Source organism: Lathyrus oleraceus, chromosome 7, assembly GCF_024323335.1.
Source record: "Lathyrus oleraceus cultivar Zhongwan6 chromosome 7, CAAS_Psat_ZW6_1.0, whole genome shotgun sequence".
Classification (NCBI taxonomy): domain Eukaryota; kingdom Viridiplantae; phylum Streptophyta; class Magnoliopsida; order Fabales; family Fabaceae; genus Lathyrus; species Lathyrus oleraceus.
In genome coordinates, this window is record NC_066585.1 from 2,507,400 (window position 1) to 2,530,489 (window position 23,090).

The 23,090-nt window shown below is 32.3% G+C and overlaps 2 protein-coding genes across 2 annotated transcripts; both read right to left on the bottom strand.

Moving 5' to 3' along the window:
- Window positions 1-6,352: 6,352 nt before the first annotated feature.
- Window positions 6,353-8,190, bottom strand: LOC127103693 (uncharacterized). The gene is made up of 2 exons (XM_051040930.1): window positions 7,655-8,190; window positions 6,353-7,057 (listed from the first exon to the last, which is right to left on the bottom strand). Exons 1-2 carry the CDS (start codon window positions 7,989-7,991, stop codon window positions 6,522-6,524), a joined length of 873 nt encoding a protein of 290 aa, XP_050896887.1. The 5' UTR covers window positions 7,992-8,190; the 3' UTR covers window positions 6,353-6,521.
- Window positions 8,191-21,674: 13,484 nt separating this feature from the next.
- Window positions 21,675-22,250, bottom strand: LOC127108458 (uncharacterized mitochondrial protein AtMg00810-like). Its single transcript, XM_051045924.1, has one exon. The coding sequence runs from the start codon at window positions 22,248-22,250 to the stop codon at window positions 21,675-21,677; it is 576 nt and encodes a 191-aa protein (XP_050901881.1).
- Between the last annotated feature and the right edge of the window lie 840 nt (window positions 22,251-23,090).

Below are 23,090 nucleotides of genomic sequence, written 5' to 3' on the forward strand. Positions count from 1 at the left end.
TGGAATATCTTAATTGAACTTTATATAAACCATACAGATTACAAATTTAAGGAATATTTTACTCGGCATCCTTCCATGATTATGTACAAATCCATCTTTCTCTTTTTCTGTCTTAATATTTCCGCAAGAACATAATAAAGAAATTTTATAAATTGAAGAATGAAAACCGGAGCAGCCAACCATTCACCTCTAACATTGTCTTAGTTTTATATACAATTTTGTTTTGGTAGATATATGAATTATACAAAAAAAAGTATTAATTTCATACAAAGGCTTCATTTTCGTCAAACATTTGCATTGTTGGGCCTCAAAATTTCCATTTTAAATGGGAATGGATGGCCTCCAGGGGCATTCTCATTGGATTTTGTTTGGTCTTATCCCTTAAAATTCAATCATTTTCTCGTTTCTATATTTTCAATATATATTTTAATGGTTGAGATTTCAGAATTTTTTACAAAAATAACCCACTTTTTTATGGAAATCCCTAAAATATCTCTGGTTTCAAAAAAAATCCCAAACTATCCCACATTTAGGAGGAGTCGTCAATTGAATTGGCGACTCCTCTTAAATACTTGAATGGAGGCGCCAATTGGATTGACACCTCAGTGTAAAATGCATTTTTTTTGCTAAATGGTATACGTGATAGATAAATTTGAAATATGACCAATTGATATCAATAAAATTTTCCGTTTACACAAAAAAGCCTAATGGTGATGACTGGGATCACCTAACCGACCTTCGGTCCCACATCCCCTAGCTACCCTAACTCGTGGCCCTAACCCACATTGGTGATTTACCACTGGTGTTTGAGCATCTGAGGGGCCAGGAGCGTCACTACCAACTATAGGAGATGGTCTGTTGAGGTAGTCAGACAAGTCGGCATAGTCTTCAGTATGCATCGATGGTGTACCGCCGTAGCTGAGCTCATGATCCATGCTAGAGAAGTTGGGTTGTGGATGACTCATTGATGGGCGACCGGGACGGTTGAAGGGAGACATGGGTGTGAATGATGCGTCGAGGAAAGGTTGGAAAGGTTGTTGGGGTGTTTGGTAGAGATAGGGTTGTTGGATGTTTAGGTTTTGTGAGGTTTGGGCTTTTTGGCTATGGTAGGAGGAGGGGAGGTTGGTGTTGAATGATCGTTGGGTGTTCTGGATAAGGCGACTTTGGTAGGGTGATGGGGTGGGTGCGAAGCGATGTTGGGTCTCAGGTTGATGGTCAATTTGTTGGTGGTGGTATGCGGTATGCTCTTGGTATTGGGGTTGGGTGTATGGCATGTTTTGGTTGTATGTTTGTGTGTTGGTTGAACGGAACGTTTGACGGACAAGGGGTTGTGTGTATCCGGTCGGACACTGTTGTTGGGGGTTTGATGTTGAGGTGTCAGGTGTGTAAGTCATCTGGCGCGGGTCGTACAAGTACATATCCTCGACGATGAACTGAAAACCAATCGATATGTACCAAGCCATATAAGTACGACTTGGTTTTTCTTCAGTTGGCATGACTGCGTCAGTTAACACATGGTCATGGCGGTGCTTCCATTTGCGACACTCCGATCTTGCGAAGCTTTGCCATGGATTGAAGTTCCATTGATCGTTAAATTTGCGTAGATGCCATTCTCCTAGGCTAGCTGGAGGATCTGGGATGTTTTTGGGGCATATCGAATTGTAGCTTCACACGATCACTGTTGGCGCCTCCATAAGGACATGCATGCAAGACCTAGGTCGGATTGCTTGGTTTCAAGGTCTGCATGCATGCTTTGACAAGGTGTTGCCAAATGGATTGGCGCCCATGTGCAAGGAATGAATGGGGGAACCAATTCATTTGGAATGTGTGTCTGCATGTCTGACACGTGGTTGTCCTCTCTCTTGAATGCTGAACATGTCACTTCTTAGTAGCTTGCATGGTTGACACATCACTTCGTAGTAGCTTGCATGTGTGACACGTCACTTCGAACTAGCTTGCATGTGTGACACGTCACTCCGAATAGCTAGCATGTGAGACACATCATTTTCCTATTTAAGTGTCTTACTATCAACATCCAAGACACCTCACTCACATTCATCTGCAGCAAGAAAATAGTTTTCATCTGCACAATGTCATCTTCACCAAAATACAGTGTCAACGTTCATTGCAACGGTGAAACATACGAGTCTGAGCTGTATGATTTTTATTTTCGAAACACTGATACCATTAGACTCACGATCAAGAGAAATGCAACCTTCTTGCATTTTAAAAAAAGAATACAATCATGTATAGGATCAGGTATTGTGTCAAAGATCACGTATCAAAATCCAATATTTTTTTAGAATAGTCAATGCAAGTTTTTCCCCTTAAGGTACGAGACGATGAAGATGCTGAATACATGTTTGTTAGTCATGAACATTCAGGCTGCAACTGTATTGAGTTGTACATTACTCTTCAACCATGTATACCATCTCAGCAATCTCAAATAACCAGTCAGGATGAATCTGTGAATTTGATCCACAATGGTCAGATGACGTCAACCCAGAAGCAGAAGCAAAAGTGAACGTCGTTGATGAAGAAGAAGAGGATACCGAGATACAGGTTTATCACATGCTGAACAACGACATTGAAGATGATGATCAACCACCACCAATACCTCCTAGTCATGTCTACAATCCGCCTCAACATATGACAAATATGGATATGCACAACGATGAAACATCCAACAGTGTTTTCTATAATCCGTATCCAAGATCAGAAGGCGAATTAAAGGTGGGAGACATGTTTCATACCAAAGAAGAATGTGTTCTAGCTATCAAAAAATTCCACATGAACAACTCTGCTGATTTTACAGTGAAACGCACTGATTCTAGAAGGTATGTTATCGAATGTCGTAACATGCTTTGTAAGTTTCGTTTGACTGCGTCTTACAAAAAGAAAAACGACTCTTGGGAGATCTCTTCAATAAACCCGCCTCACAGTTGCATTGCAACTAACGTTGAACAAGATCACCGTGAACTAAGTGTTGTGTTGATATGTCAAGACATTCTGCCGTTGGTTAATAAAGACTCATCAATGAAGGTGAGTATAATTATATCCCATATCAGAACAACATATAATTATACTCCATCTTACAAGAAAGCCTGGATTGCGAGAACAAAGGTTGTTGAACAAGTATTCAGCAACTAGGAGGATTCGTACAAGGAATTGCCACAATTTTTATGGGCACTAAAAACATATGTCCCATGAACTGTGGCAATTATGGAGACATTGCCAGCGATGATGCCAAACGGAACCTGTGCTACAGGTAATAGAATCTTTCACCGTCTCTTTTGGGCATTTGACCCGTGCATCAAAGGTTTCGCATTCTGCAAACCTATTATTCAAATTGATGGCACTTGGTTATACGGAAAATACAAGGGTACTTTGCTCATGGCGGTTGCACAAGACGGCAACAACAATGCCTTTCCCATTGTCTTTGCTCTGGTTGAAGGTGAAATGGCTGGTGGGTGGGGTTTCTTTCTTTGACATCTCAGAATGCATGTGGCTCCACAAGTCAATCTCTGTTTGATTTCTGATAGACATGTTGTCATTGAGAGTGCCTACAACAACCATGACAATGGATGGCATGATCCTCCTTCTACCCATGTCTATTGCATCATACACATTGCACAAAACTTCATGCGTGCTATAAAAGATAAGAATCTTCGCAAGAAGGTGGTGAATGTTGGGTATGCTCTAACTCAGCCGTCATTTCAACATTATCGTGATGAAATTAGACTGTCTAATGAAGACGCGGGGAGATGGCTAAATAACATACCAGTATAGCAGTGGACAGGGGCATTTCACAGAGGTTGTCGATGGGGCCACATCACAACAAACCTTGTGGAATGCATGAACAGGGTATTCAAAGGAATTCAAAATCTGCCGATAACCGCCTTGGTAAGATCGACCTATTATAGGTTGGTTTCTACGTTCGCAACCAGAGGTGAAAGATGGAGTGCGGTGTTAATGTTCGGGCAAGTATTAAGTGAGTGTTGTATGAAGGTCATGAAAGAGTAGAGCATCAAAGCTAGCACACACGCTGTAACAGTCTTTGACCGTCATAGGAAAAATTTCAGCGTCCAGGAAATAATTGATCACAACGAGGGGAGACCAAATTTAGCCTATGTTGTTAGACTAAACAGAAGTTGGTGCCATTGTGGAAAATTACAGGCCTTCCGCATTCCTTGCTCCCATGTCATTGCAACATGCGCTTATACTCGTCAAGACGCTTACAACCATTTACCTGATGTGTACAAGACTGTCACCGTCATGAATGTATATAATCAAAGCTTCTCAGTACTATCAATGGAGGAATACTGGTCTCCATATGAATGTGATATAGTTTGGCACAACGACGAGATGCGTAGAAAGAAAAAAGGAAGACCAAACAGCACACGTATCAGGACAAAAATGGATTCCACAGATAAAATGATAAGATTATGTAGTATTTGTCGTCAACCAGGACACAACAAGAACAACTGTCCCAATCGAGGAGCATCATCTGGGTCTTAAGCTTTTTGTAACATTGTATTTCTATAACCTTCAGTCATTATATATCATTAAGTTTTTGTTACAACGAGGTTCACAACAAACATCAGTACAAAATAAGCTATTTGAAAATAGAATATTTCTAACTGATTATAACAATCAAATTGATGTCATCTCGACCGAACATCATTTCCCTAGCATCCTTATCAGTCTTCATTCGCAACCAACCAAAGATATTATCGAGTCTCTCAATACTTCTAATTTATTCCCCTTCTAGTATTTTCCCATCTAACCAACGAACCAGCTCCCTCTTCAGTTGATCGAACGTAGTGATGTTCCAGAACAGCATCAGCATCTGAGGTTTGTCTCTCGCATAAATCATCTTTCTGTAGCGGCGACGAACACCAAACATGATTGTCAAATGATTAATTGAGATATGGAACAATGACTCACAAAACGCATCTATTCATAACACAAAAATTGCATTTTACACTGAGGCGCAAATCTAATTGGCGCCTCCTCTCAAGGTATATAAAGGGGCGCCAATCCAATTGGCTAGGGCACCTGCCCTAGCCACTCCAATTGGCGCCTGCATTTAATTTTTAAGAGGAGTCGCCAATTCAATTGGCGACTCCTCCTAAAAGTGGGGTAGTTTGGGATTTTTTTTGAAACCAGGGATATTTTGAGAATTTCCTTTAAAAAGTGGATTATTTTTGTATAAATTTTGAGATTTCCCTGATTAAAGTCATGGGAAAGAATACAATTCATTTTAAATCCATATATGAAAATTCAAAAATATCTTTAATTTAAAAATATTTATAAATGCACCTCAAATACATCAAATTTATGCCTAAACATGTCTAACCCTTATTTTGTAAAAAAAAAGAAATGAAAATATACTTCCAATTTAAACCAGAAGTATATTTGTAAAACTTGTTTTTAAATTTTTGTACTACTGTTTACCATCTTCTCTTCCTAAACCTCATGCTACTTTCTTCATCTTCATTTACTGAAAAACAATACGATCAAATGTTCAACTAGTTGAAGCGATAACTATTAAAAACAAATACTGAAAAGTTTTGTTGTTGTTGGATTAATTTTTCAAATATTGAAATGGAAATGTAGAGCCATTTTGGGGGAGAGGGGTTATTTAAAAGAGTTAAAAAAATAAATGTCGAGATGGTTAGAGATATTTGTGATGAGGTTTTGTTGCCACTGTTGTTCTCGTGTGTTTTTGAAAACTATTAAAATAGATTGAATTGTTTCGGATTTATTATTTTTGACAAAATAAAAATGAAATTCAATTATGCATAAATTTAATGTATTTAAAAGACAGTCAAAAATGCATTTCTGAATTTTGAAATAGTTTAAGTTTTTCATTAGAGTGGGAAAGCAATAATTCGGGCACCTTGGACAATTCCCTTATATTTAAAATGATATAGTAATGCAAAAGGCCAGATTCAAACTCTGGGTAAGAAAATTGAGTCTCTAGCACAACAATCAGATCCACAAAACTTCAAAGCAGCAGAAAAATTGAATCAGTTGTGTTCTTAATATCTAAGGACAAAACATTGGAGTTACTCTTTCTTTGTTAGTAACAATAGACACTCCTAGTAAAACAAATATCGAAACAGCAACAAACTATGTTAAAGTATTCTTTGATCTGATATGGGCAAGTTTTCACTATTTTTCAATATGGGAAAGTTTTCACTATTTTGCAAACATCATAGCATTAGTAAAACCGGTAGGGGAAATGAGTGTGTTTTTGAAGAATAAAACTGACAATATAATGTCACACAAATATCAAAATCTTTTTCACACTTTCTTGTGCAAGTATAAAAAGAGAAGAATGGCAACCTGTAAACAATACTGATAAAATGGATTATCACCAATATCCAATAAGAATAACAACCTGTAAACGATCCTGATAATATGGATTATCAACAATAACCAATAAATTAACAGAAAAGAAACAACAGATGGTTCTGAACTTAAAAGGGGGCAAAAAACTCAAAAGCACCCAATACTTAGGTTGTTCTAGGGGTGGCCCACTCAACTCTCAGAATGAGATTGTCGTAGCCATATCCATTGAGTTTGTTAATAGCCCTCTGAGCATCTTCCCTGCTGACAAAGTTAACAAAGCCAAAGCCTCTACTCATGCCGGTCTTTTGATCTATAGCAACATAGACCCTGCTGACAGCACCAAAAGGCCGGAAAAGCTCAAGCAAATCAGGCTCCCGTGTGTCCTCCGAGAGGTTGGTTACCCGAACAGAATTCTCATCGTTCCTCCGCCTCATGTCTGACCCAGTAGTCCTCTCCGCACCAGCTCTCAGGCTAGGAGGTACATATGTACCCTTAGCCGGACCACTTGTAGCAGTCACAGAACCATCTGCCGTTGGAGGTTTATCAACAAAGCCCTCAGACTGCGGTGCAAGATCCTTATAAGGACACCTTGAAGTCCAATGGTCACCCTTCTTCCCACAAGTCCTGCACACCATAAGAACAGCACCCTTATTGAACTGAGCCAACGGGTCACTATTCTTTGCATCCTCCTTGCTGGAACCTGTAAATACAGAGTCATAATTACATATATCATGATATTGATACAAAAGTCCTCCAATAGACTAATCCAATCATTAAACTGAATTCATGTACATGTGAGAAATTACAGTAATACATAGTCGAAAGTAAGGAATTTCATGCCAATAATAGCATCAAAAAAGCAAATTTAAATGCAATGCAAGCTAATAGAACAATCCAATCATTTTTGTGTTAGAATTAACTCCTACTTTGTTTAATGTACTGATGTATGACAATTCACATGAAACTCATTGCAGTTTAATTGATTTCCGGTGTATAAAAATTGGAAACTGCAATAAATGGTGAACCCTAAATTCCATGGTTTTTGATGTTAAAATCCATATTTGTGGCCTCAAATTATCAGCAATATATCTAGAATCCGAGAACCACATTTCAAAACCCTAAATATTTTGTGCTTTTAACACATTGTCATACAATATTCATTTTAATATTGAAATCACAGTGATTCATTAGTGATTCATTAGGCATTCTACAAAAATTAGGGTTTAAAACACAATAAAAGAACTCAGATTCAAGTGTAATAGAAACAAAAACAAAAGCAAGAGTGAGAGAGAAGAACCAAGAGGTTTGGGGCGTTCGAGAACGATTTCTTCAGTGGAGACCATAGTGAGGCGAGCACCAACATCTTCATGGACAGCATCTCCAAACTTAGGCCACGAACGGCGTTCGACGGCGCGTTTGCTGAGACGCGCGTTGGCGAGTTTGCGAGTGCGAGTGGTTGTTGTGATCTTAACCTTATTACCATCGTCATCAAACTGGTATTCAATTACCCTCTTGATTCCGTTTTCGTCAGGACCAATCACCTGACGTGGAGGTAACAGAAAATCGAGATCTTCACCGTCATCTTCTTCCAATTCTCCCCACCTTAGCTTCGCCGGTTCGTTTTGAATCGCCATGTTTTCTGCCGCCGGAATCAGGATTGGGATATTAGGGCTTAACCTAGTTCTCTGTATCGTATTTTGTTCGGAAGGGTATTTTGGGAAGTTGAAAAATGAGGGGATGTTTTGGTATTCGCAGGAAAATTGAGTATTTGGGCTTAATATTAGGCCATAGTGTTACCTTATTATATATATATGGGCTTTGTAAATTTTGGAAACATCTTTTCTACACCCCGTTTAATCCTTTATAAATAGAAAGTAAATTTTGGGGATTTTTTATTTTCTGTTTCGAATATTTGATTTCTCATGAATTTCCAATTTAATAACTTTTTCTATTGTTTCGATATTTAATATTTATATCTACAACTTGTCAAGTACTTTGAATTTTAACTATCAAATATTAGAATTAAGTTACATAGGCTGTTACCTTATAATCTCTGGTCAACTTAGGAAAGCAAATTGCCACCAAAAACTCTATAATACCCTCACTTAATATTTTATTATTTTATACAAAGTTTTTATATTCTTTTATTTTATTTTTATTTTATTTCATAAATACTATATAAATATGAGATTAATTAATATGCATTGTCAATGTAAAAAAATTTACACTATCGATTCATCACCATCGTCCGTTTTCATTATTTTATAGATTTTAAAAATAAAAGTCAAACTTGCCTCAATATCCAACGGTTATAATTTACTGACGGTGTAAAAAAAATTTACACTGACAGTGTATATCAATTAAATTCTATAAATATTATATTAATTACCAATTAATTAAAGAGTTTAATTGAAATACACTGACAGTGTAAAGGAATTTTACACCGTCAGTTAATCATAGACGTCGAATATTAAAAGAAGTTTGACTTTTATTTTAAAAATCTATAAAGTAATACAAACGGATGATGGTGATGAATCGACGGTGTAAATTTTTTTACACTGACAGTGTATAGTAATTAATCTCTTAATTAAATTTAATATCTTTATCTTTTTAAATCAAAATTGATATTAAAATGAAATTAATCTTTTTCAATATTATTAACATAATAATAAAATAATTATATTATAGTTATAATAATTTCACATTTTTAGCATATTATTTTATACTAGAAATTAGTTGATTAAATAGACTTTTGAAGGTACAATCATTACATGTAAATAAACTTCTACTATTAATTTCAGCAAAAAAAAATTAATAAACTTCTACTTTTAAAGGTAAAAGTTAATTACAAAAACAATTTATAAATAAGCTTGTTATACTACTATATTGTATATCCAATGGGTTGGAGAATGATATTGAGTGTCATTATAGTTATAAGTTAGAAGCAATGATAGGGATGAAATTATAGTTGAAGATTTTATAATCACAATTTTGTGTTAATTAAATTTTACTTTTATTTTTATATTGAATTAATATCATTGCAGACCTATGCGACTGATAACCCAATTTTCTATATGGATTTAAACATCGATCATAACAACTAGATTAATTGATCTAGTATATACTACCTCTGTATATTATTATAAATTATTTTTGAAAAATATTGTATATCACAATATAAGTTATTTAATAATATCAATTAATCATTAATGTTTTTTTTTTGTTATATCCTTAAATATTTATTATTTTTTTATTTTCAATTATGTCAATGTGTCTTTTCAATACTATTAATAAAAGATAATTTTATAAAATAATTTATAATTTTTCTTTTTTATATCATAATTATTACATTTTTAACACGTGTAAAAGATATAAAACGATTGGTAATAAAAAACGGACCAAGTATATAGCATGTGACTCATCAGCAATTCAATTCAATACAATGAAAATATTCTGCAATCATTCATTAGCAAATAAGTCACATTTAATAATTAACTTACAAACACTTTTATTAGGACAATAGCAACAAAAATATATATAATTAAAAGTCAATATATTATAAAAAAATAAATTCAACAATAATATATTTTAATATTATATTTAGTTTTAATTCAAATCAAATCAAATTTTCATGTTAAAAGTATTCATGCTAAATCCATGCATAATTCTTATTTAAAGAAACAAATAATTCTCATGTCTGAAAGTATTCATGCTAAATCCATTTAGAATTCCTATTTAAAGAAACAAATAATTTTGGAACTAACATTTTTCAAACAAAGAAAATAAATTTTTTATATAAATTTTCAAATAAATAAACAACTCTAAGTATGCATTTTCTTATGTTTAAAAATATCAAACCAATTAATTATATACATTAGCTTAAAATGCATTATTAAACACAATGACAACCAAAATTCTAAAAAATAATAGAGGATGGATAAATTATATATTAACTATTTAATTGTGACAATAAACATAATTTAAAAATATATTATCATAACTAAGAAAATAGAAATCGGAGTGTAATATTATTAAAATTTATAATTTCATCCCCCATCATCACTTGTAACTTATAATTGCAATGACACTCAATTTCATTCTCCAATCCATTGGTTATACTTTGCGAGAGTTTGAAGTTAGTTTTTATCTTAATTATAAATTTTATAAAAAAAAATATTTGATTAATACAATAGAGTACTATAACAAATTCGGGTCATCCCTCAAAATGCATTTAATCGATGTAATAATTTCAACATTAATTATACATAATTTTTTGCTGAAGTTAATTGTAGAAATTTATTTATAAATTGTTTATGTATTATTAATAAAAGACAATTTTATAAAATAATTCATAATTTTTCTTTTTTATATCATAATTATTATATTTCTTAACACGTATAAAATATATAAAACGATCGATAATAAAAAAAGGACGGAGTATATAGCATGTGACTCATCAGCATTTCAATTCAATACAATGAAAATATTCTGCAATCCTTCATTAGCAAATAAGTCACATTTAATAATTAACTTACAAATACTTTTATTAGGACAATAGCAACAAAAATATATATAATTAAAAGTTAATATATTATTAAAAAAAAATCAATAATAATATATTTTAATATTATATTTAGTTTTAATTCAAATCAAATCAAATTTTCAGGTTAAAAGTATTTATGCTAAATCCATGCATAATTCTTATTTAAAGAAACAAATAATTCTCATGTCTGAAAGTATTCATGCTAAATCCATGCATAATTCTTATTTAAAGAAACAAATAATTCTCATGTCAGAAAGTATTCATGCTAAATCCATTCATAATTCCTATTTAAAGAAACAAATAATTTTGGAACTAACATTTTTCAAACAAAAGAAAATAATTTTTTTATATAAATTTTCAAATAAATAAACAACTCTAAGTATGCATTTTCTTATGTTTAAAAATATCAAACCAATTATTTATATACATTAGTTTAAAATGCATTATTAAACACAATGACAACCAAAATTCTAAAAAATAATATAGGATGGATAAATTATATATTAACTATTTAATTGTGACAATAAACATAATTTAAAAATATATTATCATAACTAAGAAAATAGAATCGGAGTGTAATATTATTAAAATTTATAATTTCACCCCATCATCACTTGTAACTTATAATTGCAATGACACTCAATTTCATTCTCCAACCCATTGGTTATATTCTGGGAGAGTTTGAAGTTAGTTTTTATCTTAATTATAAATTTTATAAAAAAAATTATTTGATTAATACATTAGAGTAGTATAACAAATTTGGGTCATCCCTCAAAAAGCATCTAATCCAGGTAATAATTTCAATATTAATTATAAATAATTTTTTGCTGAAGTTAATAGTAGAAGTTTATTTATAAATTGTTTCTGTACTATTAATAAAAGACAATTTTATAAAATAATTCATAATTTTTATTTTTTATATTATAATTATTATATTTCTTAACACGTGTAAAAGATATAAAACGATTGGTAATAAAAAATGGACGGAGTATATAGCATCTGACTCATCAACAATTCAATTCAATACAATGAAAATATTCTACGATCATTCATTAGCAAATAAGTCACATTTAATAATTAAATTACAAACACTTTTATTAGGAGAATAACAACAAAAATATATATAATTAAAAGTCAATATATTATAAAAAACATAAATTCAACAATAATATATTTTAATATTATATTTAGTTTTAATTCAAATCAAATCAAATTTTTATGTTAAAAGTATTCATGCTAAATCCATGCATAATTCTTATTTAAAGAAACAAATAATTCTCATATCAGAAAGTATTCATGCTAAATTCATTCAGAATTCCTATTTAAAGAAACAAATAATTTTGGAACTAACATTTTTCAAACAAAGAATTCAAATAAATAAACAACTCTAAGTCTACATTTTCTTATGTTTAAAAATATCAAACCAATTATTTATATACATTAGTTTAAAATGCATTATTAAACACAATGACAACCAAAATTCTAAAAAATAATATAGGATGGATAAATTATATATTAACTATTTAATTGTGACAATAAACATAATTTAAAAATATATTATCATAACTAAGAAAATAGAATCGGAGTATAATATTATTAAAAAATTAATCTTCAACAAAAAAAAATTCTATAAAATCTAAATAAATTTTCAATAGACATGTGAATCAAATTCAAGAACTGAAAGAAACAATAATTAAATTTATATATTTACTAAATTTATATATTAGTAAAGATGAATTATTTTCAAATAGACGGATGGTAACATAAAATTATAACAATACATAATCATATTTTTTATCCAAAATCATTTAAAATACAAGTTTAATATTAAACAAAAATAAAATAATAAATCATAAGCTTTAACAAAATCATTCAAATCAAGTGGCAAATGCTAAATGCAAAGTGGAAAACATTAGATTAAAAATTTAAAATTGAATCACAATGATAATAATGCAAATTTAAAATTGAATCACAATGATAATAATGCAAATGAAAGGCAACAATAATAACGAAATTAAATTAAAAGAACTAATCTTGTTATAATGAAGAAGATTAATTACGAGAGTGGAGATTTTGAAATGGATTGATGTTTGAAAGATTGATTTTTAAAATTTTGAAAGTTTCATATTTTAAATTGAGACAAGAAGGAGGAGATATTGTCTCAATTTTTTATCATGTGTTAGTAAAAAGGTGCAACTCTTCTGTTCAAACAAATTCACCGGTTTGACCATTGAATCGATTGGATCACACCGATTTCCATCAGACCAATTGTATATTCAGTCCTTTAAATGCATGAATTGACAAACTTTGATAACTGAACATTTCAGGTTAACATACTGAAGACCACCAATAATTATTATGTAAAGTAAAGGATGATCAAAATTTAGAAATTCAATAATATATTTGCTTGGAGTTAGGAACGAGAGTTGGAGGAGAGTTGTTGGACATGAATACCAAGGAAATAATGAAAATTATCCACATCTTTTAGAGGAAAATGGCTATGGAGATAATGAATTAGAGTGTCTATGGTTGAATATAAGTTACTTATGACAATAACATCATCAACAAAGACAAGAATGTACAAGGCATTGGTTGAAGTGATTATAGTAAATAGTGATATATCATTTTTTTTACTAAACACTTGATTTTATGAGAAAAAATGGAGTTTGTTTTAAGCCTTAAAGAGATTTTTGAAGTTTACAAACTAGTGTTTGTTGGTGTAACACCCCTTTTTCTACCCCAAAATACTTAACATATAATCAGAGTAAATAAGCACGCATATAAACAAAAGGGCGTCACATCGACGTTTTCAAAAACTAAAAGCTTTCAAAAACCAAACATCATTCATCATCAATATACAATACACCTGGTCATTTAAAATAACACATTTCAATTATCATGAATATTCAAGAATATGCGTTCGCAGCGGAAAATGACGAATACTCATGCATTTCATAAAATGATCCATGTCCCATACCATGATCATCTCTCAATAATCTCCTCAAGATAAAATAAAACCATATCCAGAATATTTGGCACTATGACCTCTCAAACAGCAAATTTCAAATAAATATGTTCACAAGTAATGACGTAATACATATCCAAATAAGATATGAGTTTAATACTACCAATCTACCCCGTGTTACATGACCAGAGCATTGACTCATTACCTAGTCTTCAAACTAAAATACGGAAACTCTCCGGCTAATCTCGAGTGAGCTACCGTCCACTTACTTCAGCAATACTACTCTGGAGTATTTGCACGATACCATGTAAAGCATCATTCTAACAGAAGGGTGAGAATTTAAATCATTATGAAGAAGTATAATAAAGCACAATGATTAAATCAACAAATAAAGGAATTCATCACACTTCGTATAACCATGTAAATAATATTAACCAACATTTATTTCATATGTTTCAAACACACATAAAAACTCAAGGAGTATAATATTAAAATCCAATACTATATTCCCAAATACACACATAACTACAATTATCACGTAATCACATATTTTGCCAAGTTATGTATCCAAACCTCACCAAATTCAATTACCATATCTCATACACACATCACAATCACATCAACGCATACATTCAATTTTCACATAACTCTAATGTGACTCAATGCAAGACATGTGACTCTATGCATGTGGTACCGCAATGTGAACCCAACGTTTCACCGCTTTCCGATTCAATATCTAGAACCCAAGCCACTACGTCTATTTCCAATTAAGGATCAACGTCTGCTACGCCTATTTCCAATTAAGGATCAACGTCTATGTGAACACAACGTTCCACCGCTTTCCGATTCAATATCTAGAGTCCAAGCCACTATGTCTATTTCCAATTAAGGATCAACATCTGCTACGCCTATTCCCATTCAAGGATCAACGTCTAATGCCATGTGAACCACAGTTTCACCGCTTCCACCATGAAGCCGACCATGCCATGAATGAATGTACAAATACCAACACATATGCAATTAAGATCATCCCTACCATATTAACATTCCACATATCACCATAATTCAACTCTATGAATTATTCATCAATGGTACATAAACACATTTATAACAATATATCATTCACAAATATAGGCTAATTATCAAATACGCACACTTAGATTTCATTCCAAATTGAATATAACTTTTAAAATCTCAATTTTTCATTTTTCACAGCAAGTAACCGGTTAACGCTCGGTGGGTAACCGGTTAACATAAAACAGAATCAATTTCCTGCGCAGATTTTCAAGCAAGTAACCGGTTAACGCTCGGTGGGTAACCGGTTAACATAAAACAGAATCAACTTCCTGCGCAGATTTTACAGCAAGTAACCAGTTAACGCTCGGTGGGTAACCGGTTAACATAAAACAGAATCAATTTCCTGTGCAGATTTTTAAGCAAGTAACCGATTAACGCTCGGTGGGTAACCGGTTAACACAAAACAGAATGCAGAATTTTCTGCGTTTTTCATCGTTGGAGGACTTTCGGACCTCCGATTTCGATTCCGTAAAAAGCCAAACGTTCAGAAAATTATAACTCATACAATACTCTAAGTATATAACATTAATTTACAGTTTTAACACAATCGAATCACCACAAATCAAGAATACGCATCAAAACCTAACAATTCCAAACAACCATACAAAATTAGGGATTTTTAACCTAAACATACTTCTACCCATTGACCCAATCATACTAACCCATAATAATAAGGATTCTCCCCCTTACCTCTTCAATTTTCTGGAAACCTTAGCTTCTCTCTTGTTCTTCCCCTCTTCTCCTTACTTTTCCTCTTCTTTTTCTCAATTATCGTCAAATGATCAAATGAATCCTACTTCTCACTCTCCTCACCTCTTATATTCTAGTATTATATTTGGGCTTAAAGCATGATACCTCTAATTTAATTAATAGGCCCAATAAGACCTAATATTTAAATATCTCTAATTAGTTCAATTAAATTAAACTAACACAATATGCACACCAAGTTAATTAATTCAATTATTCATTATATCTCATATCAACTAAATAATTAATTAACACACCAAATTAATTAATATAATCAATTATTATACTACCTAACAACCAATTAATTAATTAACACTCTAAATAAATAAAATAAAATATAATATAATAATAATAATATAAGAAATAATTACTAAAATTGGGTTATTATAGTTGGTACCTTTAACAATTTATTGTATTCATCTTCCATAACTTTCTTCTAGTGAGGTGAATTGACGGTTGAATTGATAAATTTTAGTTTAGAATTGAGATTTTATGTTGCGGAAATAACTATTTGGTTTGAAAAGTCTCATATTTGACTCTTGTATTGATGTTGTGTTCATTTATAGTTGGATATTTGACAAGAGTTGGTGTTGGTTGTTTTGAATCATGATTAGAATTTTGATTAGTAACTACCCTAGGATGCCTTGATGATGAAGAATCTTTAGAGGTTTCAAGGGTAGATAAGCTAAGAGTTTCTTAAGTTTTATTGGGACTGTTTTAAGAATTTGATAAATTATTTGTTAATGACGTCAGTTAAGTTGGACTTTGTGGCTCATCTTGACTAGAAGTGTGAAATGCATAATGTGAAACAAAAATGTCATCTTATAATCTATTATGGCATGTTTCGATTATGTAATTATGAATTGGTTTGAAAGGGAACGAGTTTTTATTAAACTTAGCATGTTTTGAAATGTATAATTTGTCAATTTTGCAATATGAGGGAGTATTTTTATACTCTTTGAGATTTTTCTCTAAGAAACACACTTTGTATGAGACACATCATATACTCACACAAAATCTTAAGATGATAGATGTGTGGATTCTCTCACTTATAAATATTCAAGTCTTAATTTTTTTAAATTAATATGTGACTTTCCCACATTTTGTTTTTCAAAGTTCTTAACTCACTTGCTTTTTTCCCAACGCTTCCCCTCAAATGTGAGTCTATCTACAATGTTCCCCCTTAAGCAGAAGCTCCTATAATAGCACAAAATCCCGACTTTATATATATATATATATATATATATATATATATATATATATATATATATATATATATATATATATATAATATATATATATATATATATATATATATATATATATATATATATATATATATATATATATATTTTCTCAATAATAATAGTAAAGAGCAATTATACAATTTTATCAACATAAAAATAGCAAAGAGAAGCGGAACTCAATTAATAATCATATTTTAGTTGTCTCACTAAAATAAGTACTTCATATAATTAAATAACTCGATTTTGAAAACATAAAACGATTAACAAATATTATCGTTCCAGTGTTGCAAGTCAGAGCTTCAACGAAACTAAATAACACGGAAAAATAGTAAATAAATGAAGATGCATCAACGTCATCCTCCAGCTCAAACAACAACTACTATTCTACTTGATTATTTGTACTTCAAGAGAGTACATAACACCACAAACAAAGCACACAGAGGTGAGAATACATTCAAAATATATTAGCGCTACAAAAGATAGCAAGGGTAACATCATCCATAATAATTATCAATGTATGAATTATTCATAACAACAATTTACTCATATCTCAACCGAGCACAATCAAACAATCACCAATTCATGAATATCATTCAGAACAATGCACTAATTATAACAATAACTCGATCGCATCAACTCCTCGACAATTTATGCATATGGTACCAATTTGGACATCAGAGGTATGTTAATGATTTAGTTCACTCACTGATGGTCCCCCTTCGAACCATGAATGTCACTGATCCCCCCTTCTTAATCAAGACTCGTCACTAATCCCCCTTTATGAATCAGCGACTCATCACTGTTCCCCCTTCTGAACCAGCAACACAAAACTGGACCTAAATTCATAAACAATGATACATGAAATCCAATAACCTATACAAATATAATAAACATCATTGATTCCCCTTCTAAATGCATACATTTCCAATAAGGTCGCCATATCAATATAGCAAGTAGGATATGCAACTATAGCTCACCAATACCAAATCATACAAGCATTCAACAACACTTGCTTATACATTTACAAAGTGTTTACATAATTCCTAAAGCCTATTAATTTTATCCATCAACTCATCACACACAACTAAACAACAATCAACAGACGCATGAATCGGATACAAATCAAAAAATCGAGTCGGCGGCCCAAAACCAGTCAACCAGGTTATGACGGTCAACCTCTCGCGTCATGGTGTTTCTGTCATCCCCTTTCTCACACACCTGTCACACAAGCGACGTCCAGCAAGGTCGTCTGCTCTGGAGGCCATGACAACCGGCCTGCCAGCTGACTTATGATCGTTAACTCTCTTAGTGTAGTGATGGTTAGCTCGTCACAGTGGTGACGCTAATCACTACTGTGCAAAATGCAGAACTGCATTTTCTGCCATGGGAGCACTTCAAAAGCTCTGATTTTGATCCCAGAACACCCAAATCGCATAGAAAATTATTACCCACAATTATACAATGATCATTACAGAAACTTCCCATAGTCTGATGAACAGCTTTAGAATTTGAACAAGTTCAAAGTCTGATATCAGAATGTTAATGGCAACATAATAATAATAAAGTTCATAAGCAATAAACAAATCAACACATAGAGTTTATCCTAGTTTCTCTCCTAAATTGAGAGTAGTCCAATCCCCTTGTCCAACAAGAGATTTTCACTATAATTAAATTGATTACAACTTTGCTCAATCAAACCAGAAAAAGACTTCAATTGCTTCATCAATCCAGAAAGAGACTTATGCTCAAGCAATCTTGTAAGAGACTTCTGCTCAATATCACCAGAAAGAGACTTCACTGCTCAAACACACATGCAAGATACTTCAATGCTCAAGAAACCTTGCAAGAGACTTCCTCTATTTTAAATAAACAGTTTAGTAGCTCTTAAGAGCTTGTGCAAATAAACATATGAAAATTTATCTCAAAGTTTGTACTCAATGTGTTATGTTAAGATGTTTTATGATTATTAACCTTCATTCAAATCTCCAACTCCCTTTTATAGAGGCAGAAAAAAAGTCACTAGAAAGTTGTATACACGGGAGAACTTTGAAATGCAGCAGCTCAAAGAGAGATACGTTGAAAGATGAATCTTGTTAAGATCTTCAACCAATGCATAATAGCATAATCCACTGCATCCCTTTTTTGTCCTAGGTATGAACCAAATGAGGGGAAAACTAGACAAGTCACATCATTTTTTCTTAAGCCTTGCACTTAGGGACTCTAGTTGAGTTTTTCCCTAAGTCTGGTGTTGACAAGATAAGTCTGCTATGGGGACAGAGTAAGGACCAAAGGTTGGGCTCTTCAAGATGGGGTCTGTAGAGTCTGAGCTATCATCATAGGTAGAAGTATCCTGATCAGAGTTTGAACCTTCAGAAGCATCAAATTTTGATCCATCAAAATCTGAGACATTGAGCTTGTCAACAAATATTTTCAGCAGGGTTAATTCTGAGTTGAATTCAAACTTTATGATCATGCACACTTAAACATATGTTAATATACCCAATTGTTCTTTAAGTACTTTGTTATAATCAAAACTCAAGGGATATGAGCAAATCTTGTTCCAACAATCCCCCCCTTTTTTATTATAACAAACAAATGTATTTAAGAATAATGGTTGGTAAGTTTAACTAACTTGACAACATCAAAGTTTGAGGTTTGTAAGCTCCCCTAAATCTAATAGTTCAAAGGTTGAGTTTTATAAGCTCCCCATAAGTATTATCCAAGTTAATTAAACTTGTATTGATAGCATAAAACATATATGATCAGATTTAAGCAATATATAAGTTCTGATGAGGGTTCAGGTATATAATAGCATTTCAAAAATACTTTTATCCTCTTAAATAATCCCATAATTTTCTCCCCCTTTTGTCATCAACAAAACATTCACAAATAAACATGTTAGCAGAGAGAGAAAATACTGAAGAAAAATAATAAGAGAAATCCTGAAAAACTGTTGAGAGATAAGCATTGATTCCACAAGTTTTAAGATGGTCCAAGTTAGGTTCTGACAACCTAGTATATGAAGCAAAACTCAAGAAACAATTTGACTCGGAAACACCTCTATAAAAGCAAATGTTGAATGAACACCTTGATCACATTTTTCTGGAGGCTTTCTATATAGCAAAAGAATGGGCAAGACAAAAACATTCAAGGATGACAAGAGAGATTTTGCTAAGAAAAAACAAAATTTGATGAATAAATAGGCAAGGAAGTAAAAACATAAATATGAGGCACTAGCAATAGCTCAGAGATCTAGGGCTATAGAGGATGAGGGCTCGTCTACTAAAATCTCTCAAAAGGGAAAGACCTCATAAGCATATTTTAAGAAGAAGGATAATGATGAAGACTGGAACACTTATTTGGAGACACAAGGAAGTACAAATGATCAAGTCTAAGATTTCCAACTGTAAAAAAATGTAATAGTCTTTAGGTATAGATTATGTAATGTCCTCCTTTAATTAGTATTGAATTTCCTCCATTATTTTAGCCAAGAATTTTCTTTTGCCATATATTCAGAAAGTTTGTGGAATTGCTTATCACTCAATCTGTAATTAAAACTGGAAAACATTTAATAAGAAGCAACAATAAGCAAATAGAGAAAATATTTCATTTGAAGATAAAATAAGAAGCAACATCAAAATAATTTAGATAGGTAGGAAAGATTATCAAAGATAATGTGAGGAGGAAGAGAAGATTCCCAAAAGAGCATATCATAAATAACACCTTTATCCTCAAGGTTTATTGCATTAGCAATAGAGGTTGGGTGATACTGATAGGCACACTAGATACAACATAAAGAATGACATGCTCTACAATAAGTTCTTGGATAGAAGCACTCACCCAGAATTCCTTGATCATGTTAGGGTAAGAAGGACCATAAAGCATATCAAAGAAATTATCCCATGCATTTTGAGAGGCAGTGCTTTGAAGATCAAAGTCATGATCCATCATTTATTCAAAATCCACAAGTCCTTCAATGATGACTACCAACTAGTTTACCATACCAATATTAGATCTATATGCCATCTTATAAAAGGGAATAACTCAAAAGAGAGATGATAAACAAAGAAAGAAGTTTCCAAAGATATAGACAATGAATAGTCAAGAAGATGCAAGACAATTGTCTTTGCTTTAAGACCACTCAGAGATAATCTTTTAGAGAAACAAAACAGTAAAACAAATAATTAATAAATAGGAAAACTTGAAGAGATGACAAAGGAGAATATTCACAAAAATCAAAGAGATTTCACATTATTATCCATCAGTCTTTACCTACATAACCAATGTGCAAGATAATTATCAGATATGTAAATGTTATCTGAAGTAAATAATCCACTCCAGAGTCTCAGAGTTTAAGATCTTTTTGAAGCCACTCTTCATCAGAGGTTGTTTCCAAACCTCTAACTAAATCTACTTCTGATCAACTTCAAACTTTGATACTCTATCCAGAAGCAAGCATTATTCTTCAATAAAGACCATGTTCAAATTCTTTTTGATAAAATCAAATCTTTCAATAGCTAGGGGTTTTGTAAAGATGCCATTCCATTGATAATCAGTATCAATGAATTGAATAGATATTACACCCTTCTGAACATAGTCTCAAGTGGTGTTTTATTGCAATATGCTTGGTTCTGGAATGTTGAACTAGATTCTTTGTTAATCGTATAGCAGTAGTATTATCATAAAAGGTAGGAATATTATTTCCACAAATATGATAATCGTCTAGCTGCTATTTCATTCAGATTAATTGTGTACAACATTTAGCAGCTGAGATGTATTCTGCTTCATTTGTAGATAGCGCAATAATTTCATTTCTCTTACGAGCCCAGAATATTAGGTTTTCACCTATGAATTGACAGTTTCCATTATTGGGTTTTCTCTCAATTCTATCCTTAGCATAGTCAGCATCACAGAATCCAACTAGCTTATAATCTAGGGATAGTTTATAAAGAAGTCCCAGATTTATTGTTCCTTTCAGATACCTAAATATTATCTTAACAATAGTTAAGTGGGTTTCTCTAGGATCTGATTGAAACATGGCATACAAGCCGGCACTGAATAATATATCAAGCTTAGAAGATGTGAGGTAAAGCAAGGAACCGATCATACCTCTATATAGCTTCTGATCAACCTTGGTGCTACTTTCTTCTTTATTCATACAATAGGTTGGATGCATAAGAGTTGACATAATCTTGCAGTCCTCAAGATTAAACTTCTTCAGAAGCTCCTTTGTGTACTTGGACTGATGAACATGATGAGTTCCATTTTTACTTTGATTGATTTTAATTCCTAAGAAGAACTCTAATTCTCCCATCATTACATCTCAAACTCAGCCTGCATAGTCTTAGAAAATTCATTGTAAAGAGAGGCATTAGTAGAATCGAATATTATGTCATCAACATAAACTTGGACAATCAAGACTTCTTTATTCAAAGTCTTTCTGAATAATGTAATGTCAACCTGACCTTATTGAAAACCTTTTTCCACTAAGAAAGTGTTTAGTCTCTCATACCAAGCTCTTGGAGCTTGTTTGAGTCGAAGAGTGATTTCTCGAGTTTATAAACAAAACCTGGGTAGACATAGTCCTCAAACCCAGGAGGTTGTTGACATCCACTTCTTAAAAAATGACTCCATTTAAGAAGGCAATCTTGATATCCATTTGATATAAAACAATATCATGATTAATAGCATAAGAGAGAAGAAGTATAATTGCCTCTAACCTTGCCATAAGAGCAAAGGTTTCAGAGAAAGATATACCTTCATGCTGACGGTAACCTTGAGCTACAAGTCTAGCCTTATTTCTTACCACTTCTCCTTGATTATTCAGTTTTTTTTAACATCCATTTTGTTTCAATAATTTTCTTTTGTCTTGGCTTGGGAACCAGATACCAAACATCATTTCTCTAGAACTGGTTCAGCTTGTCTTGCATAGCAACAATCCACCCATCATCTGATAAGGCTTAATCAACAGAAGTTAGTTGTATCAAGGAAATAAATCCTAGCATACAGTTATCATCTCCGAATGCTAATCTAGTTCTTAAGGGATCGTCTTTATTCCCAATTATTAGCTCTTCTGGATGAGAAACTTTATACTTGAAAGGCTTCATGGGCAGAGTTGAGACTTCTGAACCAGCAGGGGTTTCTTCAGAATCTT